We start from the raw sequence: 13,756 nt of genomic DNA on the forward strand, positions 1-13,756 counted from the left end.
ACCCCAGCAGTGGGAGTGCTACGGCACCCGTGAGGAGGGTGGCATAGGTAAAGCCCCCGGAGCGGGTGACAGCGGGTGGAAATGGGACGTCTGCATCCATCCCATGGGGACACCTGCCCCTGGGATTGCTTTTAAGTGCTCGGGTGGAGAGTGGGACCTGACTCTGTGCAGCCTGAGAGCTGGAGCTTGGCCCTGTCCCCAGGCAGGGCAACGCGGGCAGCAGCCTCGATGAAGTTCTGACACACACCCCAGCCGCACGGAGGAGCGACAGCCAGTGAAGGGGGAAGCAAATTAAAGGCTGAACTTATTTTAGAAATGTCCAAATATGTTCTCAGGAAAATGGGTCTTGTCTTATTTTGAGGTGACGTCAAAAACATTGGCTAAAACAGAAATGCCGCCTGGTCTGAAAACACTAACAAAGCCAGGAATGTAAGAGGCTCCTCTTTTGCAAAGACAGCTAATAATAAGAAAATGGAGAGAAGCAGGAAAAGTGAGCTGCTGAGCTTCCACTGACATTTGACTGCCCTGTGCCTCATTCATATCAGAGAGCAAAACTGTTTAAAAATGAATGTGTGACATTCTACAAACCGCACCTTGAAAAAATATCACACAAATCCCTAGCACCGGCAAAGAACTTTGCTTACACGACTTCCGTAGATAAGAAAATAAAACAAAATAAAAGGGAGAAAAACAGATTACTGTAAGAAGGAGCTTTAGCTTTCTTTTTTCCTCCAAGTCAACAACAACAACAAAAAAAAGAATCCTAACAACTAAATCATTTTGCAAAGAGCTTTTTCTTCACTAAAATGACATGCTTATTGTAAGTACTACCCATCTTTTAAACTTCATTAGATTCTTAAAAAAATATTCCTTGCAATGTATTCCAGCAGGCTTTATTTATTCACAGCACATGTCAGAGTGGCATTTACAAGCAAGTTGAAGCCCACAGCTGAGCCCCAGCCCTTCCCAAGATGGGTAGCTTGGTCAGGTACGTTCATTTGCAAGGAAGGGTCAAAGAGAACTAAAAACCTTTGCCTACGTCTGTGGGAAATGACTATTTTAAGGCAAGTTGATAACCCAGACCAGGAGAGCACAGATTTATGGAGAAGCGTCCAATGTTTGATGCAAACTTTCGAACAGATACATCTGTTTCATCTGCTCAGCCAGTTGAGGTTCAGGCTTTTATGGTTGGTGGTTCCAATTCAACCCCCTAGCTATCCAAATTGGGCACATCATTACAGAGTGCATATTTAGATCTCACAAAATCTCCATGGTGTATCCACTTCTGCAGATGAAGATGCAAACGGAGAAACCATCCTTGAGTGATGAAGCAAAAAAGCTGGCGTTCACTGCTGTTAAAAGTTTTGCTTCCAGTGTTCAGCAATGCTAGCACAGTCAGATTTAGTAACTATGAGCTGTGGCCGTAGGAGCCCTCTTTTTTCTTTTTTTTTTTTGTGCTGTGGTACCTGAGGTAACAACAACAATCTTGAAGTGTATTAACCCTGCCAGGCGGTTATTTTAATCCTCTAGATTTGCTAATCATACAGGGCTATGTGAATTCTTTGGCTACAGGAATTAAAATTTCTCAGTGGGAAACACTAATCCAAAATGCCAAAGTCCTTAATAACAAGCGCTCTGGACTGCTGGGGTGAGCCATTACAGACAACCACTACTCATGGTTAAAAACGGGGAGTCAAAAAGGGTGACTTCCTTATTAAATCCAGATTAAATTATTCATGGCAATAATTATCTGTAAATCCCATTGCCTGGTATCTTTTCAGAGATGCCAACAAGCCACAAAGAGCCGGAACTGGCAAACTCAGTGATCGAGCAATAACATTTCTGCATGTGCTACGCAGGAAAAAATAACCCCAAACCCAAGCCCGTTAGTCCCCAAAGGCCTGCTTACAAAAGCCCTATGCAAAGCAGTTCTACCTGGTCCTGTAGAAGACAGAGAGGCCCCTAAAACATTGGCTTGAATGCCTAAAAAGAAAAGGTGACATGAGTTTAAAGTTCTCAATCTAACTCGCACACACAAACCAGGCTGCTGGCAGGTGGACCCGCTAACGCTCCCGCACTTCAGAGAGAAGCCACACAGAAAATTGTTCTGCATCTGAAAACGCTACAATTTTCTTTCAACAGCGTGTTATCAGTTTCCACCTTTCTCCCTCTCTGTTCCAGGAATGTGAAAATTCTTCATCTAAATTTAGAGGGAAAAGGAAGACAGATCTCTTTTGAGGATTTCAGAGCTAAGCTTGCCAGACACATCAAGGGGCTCTCGGTTTCTAAATGTGCCTTTTCTGCCTCCGTTATGTGTCTGGATAGAGTGGCAGCACAGGACTAAGCCTATTTGGTCCTTACCATCATTATAATTCATAGAAAGGATTATAAAATCAAATGACTGGCACTTTCCAGAATGTTAGGGATGTGACTTAAACCCACAGCTAGGTAGAGGTTTATTCCCCAGCGTGTCAAAATGCCTTTGGAATTGAAAAAGCATTTATCTGGAAATGCTGTTTCCAAAAATAGGGCGCTTCAAGAGATCTCTGTGAAGCACTGACAAGCTGCATCATCAGTGCCACGGCTCCTGCTCTCCTTCCTCCCTGACCAGCCTCCCCGAAACGCGACCACCGCGGCCCCCCGACGGAGCTGCCATCGGAGCATTAGTGTCAATCACGGGGGGGACCCGGCAGAGCCTGACACCGGGCGCCCAGGAGACACCTTCCATCTCATGCATTATGCAGCTGAAAAGGGGAAAAAAAGGAAAGGACCGGCCATTGGAGGTATTTGGAGGAAGAGTCTGATACAATCAACACGAGGTGAAGAGACTGAAATGTCAAAATGTGAATAAGGTGATATTAATGGCTGGTTTACATTTAAGCGGAAGGAAAACGAGCCGAGAGGAAAACAGGAGTTCACAGGTGGGGTTTGCCGGGTTGCCCTTTTCAGTTCCCGAGGGTTTGTAAATGAAGAGGTGACGTTTACAGGCACTACACACACACACAGGAGGGATGAGACACAAAGATGCTCAAACTAGAATAGAAAAACGAGACCAGCTGTATAATCAGGCAGTTGAAGCTGACCCAACCAAAGCAAGGAAAAAAGCTATTGGCAGCGACCCTCTAAGTGTGAATTTTGAAAAAGAAAAAAGATGGGGATTTGATTCAGCTATTTTCGAAATGTCTACCCCATCAGAGAACAGAATGATGTATAATGCTATGTTAAAATTGTGATAGTTCCAGTTTAACAGTCAAGGAATGGAACCTCAGTAGCAAGAACAAGCATTTACTGCCATGGGCATCAATCCGAAAGCTCAAGCAATATTTTCAGTTGGAGGTATCTGCAGGATGGATCAGACTCCTGTTTGCAGAGGTTTAGATAAACTTCAGGATTATTTTTTAAAAGCAGCTCGCAAACTCTTCTCTAACTTTTTATACCAATTTTACATGCATGAATGTTAAATCTGTAACTGCCACTCCTAAAGAGCTCTTGTACATGTACGTTGACAGATTTAATTTTAGATGTTTCACGAGGATGGATTATACACACTCTAATGTAGATTTGCATGCACAGGTAATTTAGACATTAGGTATAGATCATGTAAGTTAAACACGAAATTTCCTCCTACAGACAAGAATTGCATATTGCCCTTGTTCTCAGTAAGCAATTTAAGAAAGCTACAAAATACAATTCCTTTTAGATATTTGTGCGCAGCAGCCTGCTAAGAGTACACAGATTATTTATATTATTTATGATGAAACCTGCACGAGTTTAAGGCAGGCAGCGATCAGCCATGCGAATACCCAACAGGGAGCAGCGGTTCAATAGCCCTTCTGTTGAAAGGGGATCTGTGTCCCCCTGGATCTGCAGATGATCGCAAACTCAATCTGAAAGGAGAGTTTCATGCTGGTGTTAAAATCAGGCAGGGATTATCCATGGCGCTGTGGTCTGCGAGCCACGGGTAATCCTTTGGCTCTGACTGAGGATCGCGAAGGACTCTGCTGCAGGACGGCGCTTAAATAAGGTGTGTGCCAAAGGGACACACAACAGCAGCAGAAGAAAGGTAAATCTAGAGAACATGACCTACAAACATGTGTGCTCCTGCACCAAGTGTGCTCTTGTGGCCAGAAAGGCCAACGGAATCCTGGGGCATGTGTGCTCCTGCAACAAGTGTGCTCTTGCGCCAGGAAGGCCAACAGAATCCTGGGCTGCGTAGGGAAGAGCGTGGCCAGCAGGTCAAGGGAAGTCATTCTCCCCCTCTGCTCTGCACTGGGGAGGCCACAACTGGGATTCTGCGTCCAGTTCTGGGCTCCCCAGTTCAAGAGGGACAGGGAACTACTGGAAAGAGTCCAGCAAAGGGCTACAAAGATGATTCAAGGATTGGAGCATCTCCCTTATGAAGAAAGACTGAGCGAGCTGGGACTCTTTAGTCTGGAGAAGAGAAGTCTGAGGGGAGACCTTATTAATGCTGACAAGTATCTGAAGGGTGGGTTGAAGGAGGAGGGAGCCAGACTCTTTTCAGTGGTTCCCAGTGACAGGACGAGGGGCAACGGGCACAAGCTGGAACATAAGAGGTTCCACTCAAATATGAGAAAAAACTTCTTCACATTGAGGGTGACAGAGCCCTGGAACAGGCTGCCCAGGGAGGTCGTGAAGTCCCCTTCCTTGGAGATTTTCAAGCCCCACCTGGATGCTCCTGAGTAACATGCTCTGACAAGCTCTAGGCAATCCTGCTTCAGCAGGGGAGTTGGACTAGATGATCTCTGTGGTCCCTTCCAACTCTAAAAATTCAGTGAAATTCAGTGAATCATAGGCCAAAGGACATGTGGATCTTTAATCTAGAGAAAAGAAAATCAAATAGGGCGCATAGGCCAAAGGACATGTGAATTGTTAATCTAGAGAAAAGAAAATCAAATAGGGCCAACAGGTCTTCAGACGTATGAAAAGACACCATGGGGAAGCTCTTCTCCCTGTCTGCAGGGGCTGGGAAAAAAGGAATGGGGCTAAGCTATGGGAAGGACAGTTCAGTTTAAACTATGGGAAAACTGTATGCATGGAGGCTGCCCATCTCTGGAGCTGACTGGGCAGGCGGGTGGGAGATCGTGGTCACTAGAGGTCTGCAAAGAGCAGTGCAGCCTCCCGGCAGTGGGGCATCTCCCCCATGCTCTGATGGGCCTGGTAAACCCATCAGAGGGTCACAGGATCTGACCTCTGTGCCTGTGACCCTGGCAGAGCTGAGAAACACTCTCTGCCCTAAGCACACAGGCATCTTATGGCTTCCTATAGGAGCTATAAGGGCCAATCCTCCACTTACAGGCAAGCATGGAGACATATCTACTTGTACTTCTTTAGCCTACGCCATGGTGAAGCCAAACACTGGGTGGGCTCATGCAGGAGCAGAAGGGAATTCACCAGAGAAAAGGTGAAGTGAAGAGCGAGGACCAGCCACACCACCTTCACTTGCAGAGCAAACATTACTTGACAGGAGAAAGTGATGTAATGTAGATTAAAAGTCAAAAGATGCTCTGAATCTGTGCATATACAAACGCAGGGCCTGGAAAAACGTAGGGCTGCACTGCCTAAGCTTTACTTGGTCAAATTAATCCCTATTTGTGGAGGACATTTACTTACAGCAATATAAACTTCAGACAAGACAGATGCATACACCTGGCTGGCACATGAAGGACATCCAGGCGATCGGGCCCGGTCAGCATGGGTTTCTGAAAGGCAGGTCCCATTGACAAACCTGATCTCCTTCTATGACAAAGTGACCCGCTTGGTGGATGAGGGAAAGGCTGTGGATGTTGTTTACCTGGACTTTAATAAAGCTTTTGATACGGTCTCCCACAGCCTTCTCCTGGAGAAAGTGGCTGCCATAGTTGGATGGATGGGAGTGCTCCTCTCTAGGTAAAAAACCTGGCTGGAGGCTGGGCCCAGAGACTGGTGGTGTGCCAGGGGAGGTTTAGGATGGATATTAGGAAAATTTTTACACTGAAGGGTTATTAAGCATTGGTATGGGCTGCCCAGGGAAGCCGTTGAGGCACCATCCCTGGAGGTATTTAGAAGACAGGCAGACGTGGTGCTGAGGGACATGGTTTAGTGATGGTTTTTGTCAGTGTTGGGTTGATGGTTGGACTTGACGGTCTGATTCTATATAGTAGCCATGCTGTGTACGTGTACCTGGAGCAAGCCAGCAAGCACTGCCCTTCTATATAGTAGCCACGCCGTGTACATGTACCTGGAGCAAGCCAGCAAGCACTGCCCTCTGCTAAGTTTAGGCTTGCAATCACCACATAAACATTTTCCAAATAAAATCTTGCAAATTTTTAGGATTTTTTTTTTTTTTAATTTGCTTTCACTGAACTAGTATAACCACTGATTCATGAGCATTTTCCAAATAAAACCTCGCAAACTTCTAGGTTTGTTTTTTTTTAAATTTGCTCTCACTGAACTAGTATAACCACTGATTCATGATTCTAATGAGAAAACCAGTTTCTTCTTAAAATTCTGATTTAGCAAGCTGACCTGTGCAGGCAGATCCCATCGTCCATTGAAATATATGGAGTTATTTATGTCTGCATGTGGTTATACAGAGGTGTGCCTATAAATAAAATAATGTTTTATTTCTTTTCAGATGTTCTGCAGACAGTGGAAATAAATGGAGCACAAACTCTGTTATTTCAGAAAATGCAAGTATAAATTTAGGTTAATACCTTTGACAACACTTCTCCCATGAAAAGAAACTCCTGTCTGAAACCACTAGTATAATTAAAATTGGTATGAAATGATGATGGGAGCTGAAGGGATTTCCTACATTGTAATCACGTCCCCATGCTCCAGCCAGTTCAGAGGAAAAGGAAAATAAAAGATTGGCCATTGACTGCCCTTTTCTTATAAATAACATTAAAGCGAGTGCTTGTAACACATACATGAACCCATGTATTTCCAGAAATACTTCTCTGGTCTGATATCACTCTTGATTAAATTTCATTCTATACCCATTACCCAGCCCAGGAGACAGAAACAAAACAAAACAACACAACCTAAACCCTCCCACAGAAAACATTTCCATTCCTGTTCCTCGTGAGGAAACAATAAACCCTTGATATGGGTTGGTGCAGCTGAAAATACTGTTACAAAAGAGGTGTCTGTCATTAAATGTAAAACCTCCTTTAAGCCAGACAAATTGCTGTCTGTGTTTTACAGCTTCAGCTAGGAAAGGAAACAAAAACTTCCAGAGGTGGATGGGTTGCTATCTTACATCGCACATCCCTTCTTACAAGGCATTCAACTGAAGTGCAATGTGACAGAGTTGGCAATTCTGTACAAACCTCAGACAGCACTTGTTTTGGTGGAAATACAGAGCAAACTCCTCTGAAAAGGTTCCTGCATCACCCTGGTGGCAGCGATGCAATGAGTGTGCCGGGACAGGAACTCCTCATTCCATGTCCTCCTCTTCCCATCACAAACCCAAGCTCTGTCCAAGGATCTCAAGTTGTAAGCAACTAACTTCTAATGGTGACTAAACTGAAGTACACAAAACAATGTCAATGCTGCATGATGACGTAGCAAGTTAGGAATAGAGGCCTGGGTTTGCATTTCCACCTAAAGTGTGTTTAAGATCTTTATGGCCTTGTCTTTCAGCCACAACACCATCCTTTCCTATAGGTTAAAGGAAGTTTTTAATGAAGTGTTGCTATATAAAAATCCCACAACTATTTACCTCCTATGGACAAAATACCTAAAAGAGCTGTTCTTTTAACTGGATATTTTTGACTGGTTGCACCAAAGCTGCAGGTACTCAACCATCTCACAGAAGTAGATCTCACAGCCCTGGAGAGCAGCAGAACACAAGACAGGCTGAGGGCAGAACTCCAGCCTAGAGACGGCCACAGCACTCATGGCCCATCTCTGCAAAAATCCCTTACTTGTGATAAAAGTCTCCTTGATTGTAATAGACTTATCATTAAGAACTGTTTAGAAGAGTCAGGGTTGGAGATTTTGATCCCTAAGAAGAAGAAGTGCCAGCATAGCATGTGACAAAGGGTTGAGAGGAATTATCTGAAAGCAGATGAGAACTATTCTAAGAAGCACAACTTTGAAGTCCAGAAACTGAACCTAAAAATAAAGCGATGTAGTCCATATGGTCGTATTTAAAGGTCTGCTAGCAGATCTATTTGAGAACCTGCTTTTCTATACTGGTAACTCATTCAACTGAATTTTGCTTCAGGACTAAAACAGTCATATGACGCCCTAGTATGGAAACCAATTCTATTTTAAAAAAATCTATAAATATACATATCGCTGCTCTTATTTTCACAACATTTCAAATAAACGTAAATCAAACCTCTCTGCTCATAAGAGGCTGTAGCAATTTCTATCAGCTTTGGCTAAGAATTACACAGTCCTTCACAATTTAAGGTTTTCATCTGCAATCATAATGAAACGTCCTATTTCATGTGAAACTTGAAACACGAAACTCCGTAAAACGGCTGCTGCCTGTTTCTCTCAGCAGGAACAGTTGCCTTCTCCATCCCTCCCAACCCTCTGGTGGCAGCAAAGGCATCCAACTCAGTTCTCCAGGACTCTCTCCTCAGATCATTGACCTGGTCCTCTCCTCCTCCTCCTGATCCTCAGACAACTATTATCATGGCAGAAACAGCTTGGCCCCGATTACTTTCCAGCCCCTCAATCTTTAGACAACAGATGGCTCTGGAAGCACTGGTGTGTGAAGCATTTTCATGCGCCTTAACAACTGCCTTAATTATGCAGCATTGTCATTAGGACTGGACAGGTGATACAGATCCAAAAATCCGAACCACTTCATCATCCAATGGTCTGAACTGACACTGGGAACTTGGCAGCTCCAGGAACAGGGATGTTTCCTGAGATAATGTCAAGTCCTAGTTGTCAGAAACCCTACAATTTTAAAAAGCTGATATTCGTGGCTGAGAAATTCCCAACAATAACTTTCAGGTGTGAATTTCCCTCCAGGAAATACAATGGACAATTAAAAAAGGTGCGGTCGGGGCACTCTGTACTTGTCCATTAGCATTTGAAGAGCTATAAGCCATAAATGACATTATCTGGGGACATTTATGCGTTTGCAGGCACAGCTATAGGTGCAATGGTAAAACACAGCAAACATAACAGTGTGAAACTGAGAAAATAAAACGCAAGCTGCTGGAAAGACAAGGACAAATGGAATGGTAAAAAAAAAAACAGTGGTAAAAGAAAAGAATACAACAAGGCACAAAATTACCACAGGGTGAGCACGCTCAAGAAAGGTCATCCCCAGCCAAGTACTTACAAGTAATAGGAGTAGGAATAGGCATTTCTTCTAAATATTGACGGCCAGTCAGATGAACAAAACATCCAAAAGGGGAAAAAGAGAAAAACACATAATTAGATTTATATGAACTCTAGGACTTTTTTTTTTTCAATATACCAAGTATCTGTGCTGCCTCTTGTACTAAGCTACTATTTTCCTACGCTTTTTTCAGGAGCCATGGGTCGGTGAGGAACGGATACTGAACCGGAGTGTTTCAACTTCTGCCCCTGCCTTGTGTCACCAGGAATAAATCCCCTCACCTCTTCCTTCTTTGCCATGTCAGCAACGTGGGTAACGAGACCTACCTTTGCCTGAAAAGTGCTTTGGGTTTTTTGGAATGGAAAGAAATATGTAAGAGCTATTAATATAAATAACAATAAATAGGAAAGCGACAATGTAAGAACACCGCAATTTTGGAATATTTAGACAATGAGCAAATTGCGTAATGATAAATCAAGCTTCATCAAACTCTAAAATGCAAATAGATCATTAACAATTCAAGTGTCGCTACATATTTATAGATGATCACTGGGGGTAGGCATTAGCTTTCTGCGTCACTGTGATTAAGCATCTTCTATTGCAGTTTTTCAACAACAGATATCAGAACATTTTGGTATGTTTTTGAGCAGCGCCACAAAACGAGCCTTGGCAATCAGTTATAACTTAAGAGGTGAGGTCTTCCCTTTTGTAACTGGAAAAGGGCTTCTCTGAAAAGGCTGTTTCACGGCAGATCTAGTACATGTTATTACAAATTAACAGCAAGGCACAAGGGAGCCTTGAAAGCAGCAGCCACAGTCAGTCAAGACAGGGAAAAACAATGGAATACAAACTTCAACCTATTGCACAACTTCAAAATCCCATCCTTGAAAATGCTACAACACTAGGAAGTCTTTAGAAGTATAAATGCAGGGTGCAAGTGCTCACTTTTACGGTTGCACTGCACATAATTTTCGTAAGCACACACCGAAACCACACTCAGGGCAGTTAAAGGACAATGATTTACAGGTGTTCCAGGGGATTACTCTGAAATGACATGTTTTGTTTGGTGGTGACCCTTGCCATAAACCTGAAAGTCTGGCCAGATTCCCAACACGTGCCAAGTTGTTTGAATAACACTGATTCCAAGGTACACCTGAATGTATTTATAACATAATGCTATAATCTCCTGAAGCCTGGAAATTCTACGTGCCACACCAACACACCAGTTAAGGTGCAGTGATTGCCACTGAGCTTCACTGTGAAATTCCAAGTTCCTCTGAACCTCTAAACAAAGGGAAAAATCACCAGGATATGGAAAATGAGAGCTCACGCAGCTGAACCCTCTACATCCCCAAAATTATTCTATTAATTAACCCCCCTGATGCACCAGTGCCAGGTTTCCCATAGCACTATCAACTGTAACTCTTCTGTTGAACATCTTGCTGCACTTTCTGCTTCTCTCATGTCCCAACCAGTAGACATATGTGATCACAAGAGACTCTTAGTTCTCATTAAAAAGCTGTGTATCCCTCAAGGCTACGGAGGAAAGCTCAGAAAGATGTATTCCATAAGGACAGAAAATAAAGGAAAACAAACAAAAGGAGGATTATATTTTGGAATTGGATAGGCTATTTGAGCTCAAATTCTCCCCAAATATGTGACCTAAAATAACTATTTTGTAAGAAATAGTTCAAAACTAACTGTTAAAATTGGTCAGAGTTATAGATTACTGAAAATATGACCTGATCTGAGAATGTATCACACAACCTAAAAACCCTGCTGGTCACCCACCTGAAATATGGACACGGAAGGGACATGGGCCACTGAATGGGAACATATCCCTTTGTTAATTCTATCCTACAGCTTGGGTATGTTCTGCTCAAGAGGCATTTGGGGTTTATTTAATGAGTTTAAGGTAACAACCTAAATCCTAATCCAGAATAAGGAGCTGAATTTTCATATAACGAACTAATCCTAGACCCAACAGATCCCCAGATCTATTTTTTTTGCTACCAACCACAGTTTAAAGAACTTATTTACAGTGGACCCATGACAGGCTGTCTGATCCTATTTATTCAGTCTCCCAGTTAAAGGGGTCAGTAGAGGCTTTGGCGGCTCAAACGCACAAGCCTGAAAAGTGTCACATTCTTCACTCCAGGGAAATGCAAGTCACGATTACACTGGAGTTAAAACTGTCCAGATGAAATCAGAACTGACCAAAATCTAATCCTATGAGGGGGCAAAGTCAAAGGGTATTTTCTCCAGAAAAGGAGTCTAAAAATGTCTTGGTTTCCTTGTTTCAGCTTGTTTTTACTAACTGGTCCTGTATTCTCTGTTACACAAAAATATTTAATTAATATTAAGGACAAAGAGAGATGCTCCTTAGAGAATTAGCAGTGTTTTGATGCAATAAAAATGACCTATTTCAAGGTATGTGTCTATTAATGAAAGAAAGTGGTACTGCCTTATGTGGGCAAATGCACCCATGTGGGCACTGATCACCACCTGTAAATTAACAGGCTAAATTACGTTGCAGTGATTTGTCCATCCATATTAATTTGATGATATTGGAGCTGCAAACATGTAACTCATGTAGCTAGTGGCTTCCCAAAACCAAGAAAACAAATTTTGATAATGGTTTTGATTTTAGATACTATAAACCAGTCATATTTAAACCAGAAATTTATATACATACACACAATTTTTACACAGATATACACATGCAGAAACTTCAGCAGACTTTAGGCGATCCCAGTGTTCAAGTAAAACTTTTAGATAACAAACGTAGAGACAAACCCAAATTTGCCACCGCATGAACATTCTGCCTGGCTTAATTTAGCTCCACATTTCCGACTAAACCCGACAAAACATTGGCAGTCCCCAGGAATTTGCGAATCACTAGAGTTCTTGCCATATGGTCTATTGAAATGACGAGCAACTGGGCAACACTTGCTCATGCCTCACATATGGGAGGTTCAAAGAAATACGCTGGTTTGGTGCGTCTCGCAGAAATAAAATGCAGGATCTGCCTAATCCCAGTCTCAAACCAGTGCCTGCCTGCTCTTAGCCCTTCTGTCCCTCCTCATCTCTCTCCTTCCTTTGCTCTTTGCCCTGGTTAACAAAGCCCTTCATTCAGAAAATCCATTGCTGTGCCCGTTACCAGTGAACTAGGATGCCCCGGCCCATCAACAAATGTCACTGTGGTATTTTCTGGCTCCATTTGAAGAAAATGCCTCAAGTTTGTCTAATTAAATTATTTTTCTGCGTTGTTGCCTTGCAAGGCTAAGCCATCTTGTAGGCACCGAGGCATTAGCCTTAGTGAATCCAAAAGGGGAACTCTTTTCAAAGTAAGGTTAATGCAGAAATCGAACGCAAGAGCTTAAGCTCCTAATGTTTCTTTTTGTAAAATAGAAAGAGAACTTTGTTGTTAAACTGTTCCCTCAGAGAAGCGCAAGTGTTCAGCTGTGCTCCTCCACAAGTTCAAACCGATCTGTGGTCCAAAGTGGCCTTTTCGTTGGAGCTGGTCTCTTCTCACAGGTAATTAACAATAGAACGAGAGGGAACGGCTTCAAGCTCCAACAGGGGAGGTTTAGATTGAACATTAGGAAGGAATTTTTCACTGAAAGAGTGGTCAGACACTGGAACAGGCTGCCCAGGGAGGTGGTTGAGTCACCATCCCTGGACGTGTTTAAGGGCCGTTTAGATGGGGTACTGAGGGACATGGTGTAGGGGAGGACTTTGTAGAGTAGGGGAGATGGTTGGACTCGATGATCTCAAGGGTCTCTTCCAACCTCAGTGATTCTATGATTCTATGAAAAGCTGGTCCCAATTTGCATTAGTTTACAACTGAAATGAGCCTGGCAGGGTCACGTTCATCTGCGGGGAACACTTGTCCATACGCAGCTCTGAGCCCCTCCTGGACGTGACTGGTTGGTGCCCACTGGAGGGACACCCAGAACCGATGCCATCAGCAGGTTGGCCAATGGGGCTGGTCTGTGCTACACAGACCTAGAGAGAGCAACCTCCCCCCAAACCTCCTTCTGCACTCCTACAGCTTCTAAATGGGAAAAGATTTTAAAGTCGATGAGCCAGTTTATTTCTTATAATAGTGTGTATTCCGGTGGGTAACCTTACAAATGACAGCAAACAGGCAGAGAGAGATACAGATTGCAGTGATTTCGCCTCTTTGCACTGGGGGAGCAGGGGAGGACACAGAGGAAAATGTGATTTTCCAGCTCTAGAAAGAAAAAGGGGAAAATTTATATTTCTAATATTCCCACTCATCTCCTCTGTGATTTTAATTTTGAAGAAAGATGCCCAGGTTAACAGAGCCTTTGGCAAAGCCAGACAGAGCAAAGCTCTGCCCATGGGACATAGCACCCAAAGTCCCTAAATATTGCTGCTTTTGGGGACCAGGCTGGTTCCACAGAACACGTGCACTGCACT

The 13,756-nt window shown here is 43.3% G+C and overlaps 1 protein-coding gene across 8 annotated transcripts in view; it reads right to left on the reverse strand.

Moving 5' to 3' along the window:
• The window catches only part of PTPRT (protein tyrosine phosphatase, receptor type, T), a 481,241-nt gene that overhangs the window by 55,831 nt on the left and 411,654 nt on the right, over window positions 1-13,756 (reverse strand). For 3 of the 8 annotated variants that reach the window (XM_014941275.1, XM_014941272.1, XM_014941269.1), the window contains exons 15-16: window positions 9,311-9,376; window positions 1,936-1,983 (exon numbers count right to left, since the gene is read on the reverse strand). In XM_014941275.1, the coding sequence (XP_014796761.1) occupies window positions 1,936-1,983; window positions 9,311-9,376 (114 nt within the window). The remainder of the gene's footprint in view (window positions 1-1,935; window positions 1,984-9,310; window positions 9,377-13,756) is intronic. The other 5 variants (XM_014941274.1, XM_014941270.1, XM_014941276.1 and 2 more) reach the window with 3 other exon arrangements.

This window comes from Calidris pugnax, unplaced genomic scaffold (assembly GCF_001431845.1).
Source record: "Calidris pugnax isolate Ruff unplaced genomic scaffold, ASM143184v1 scaffold55, whole genome shotgun sequence".
NCBI classification, from domain to species: domain Eukaryota; kingdom Metazoa; phylum Chordata; class Aves; order Charadriiformes; family Scolopacidae; genus Calidris; species Calidris pugnax.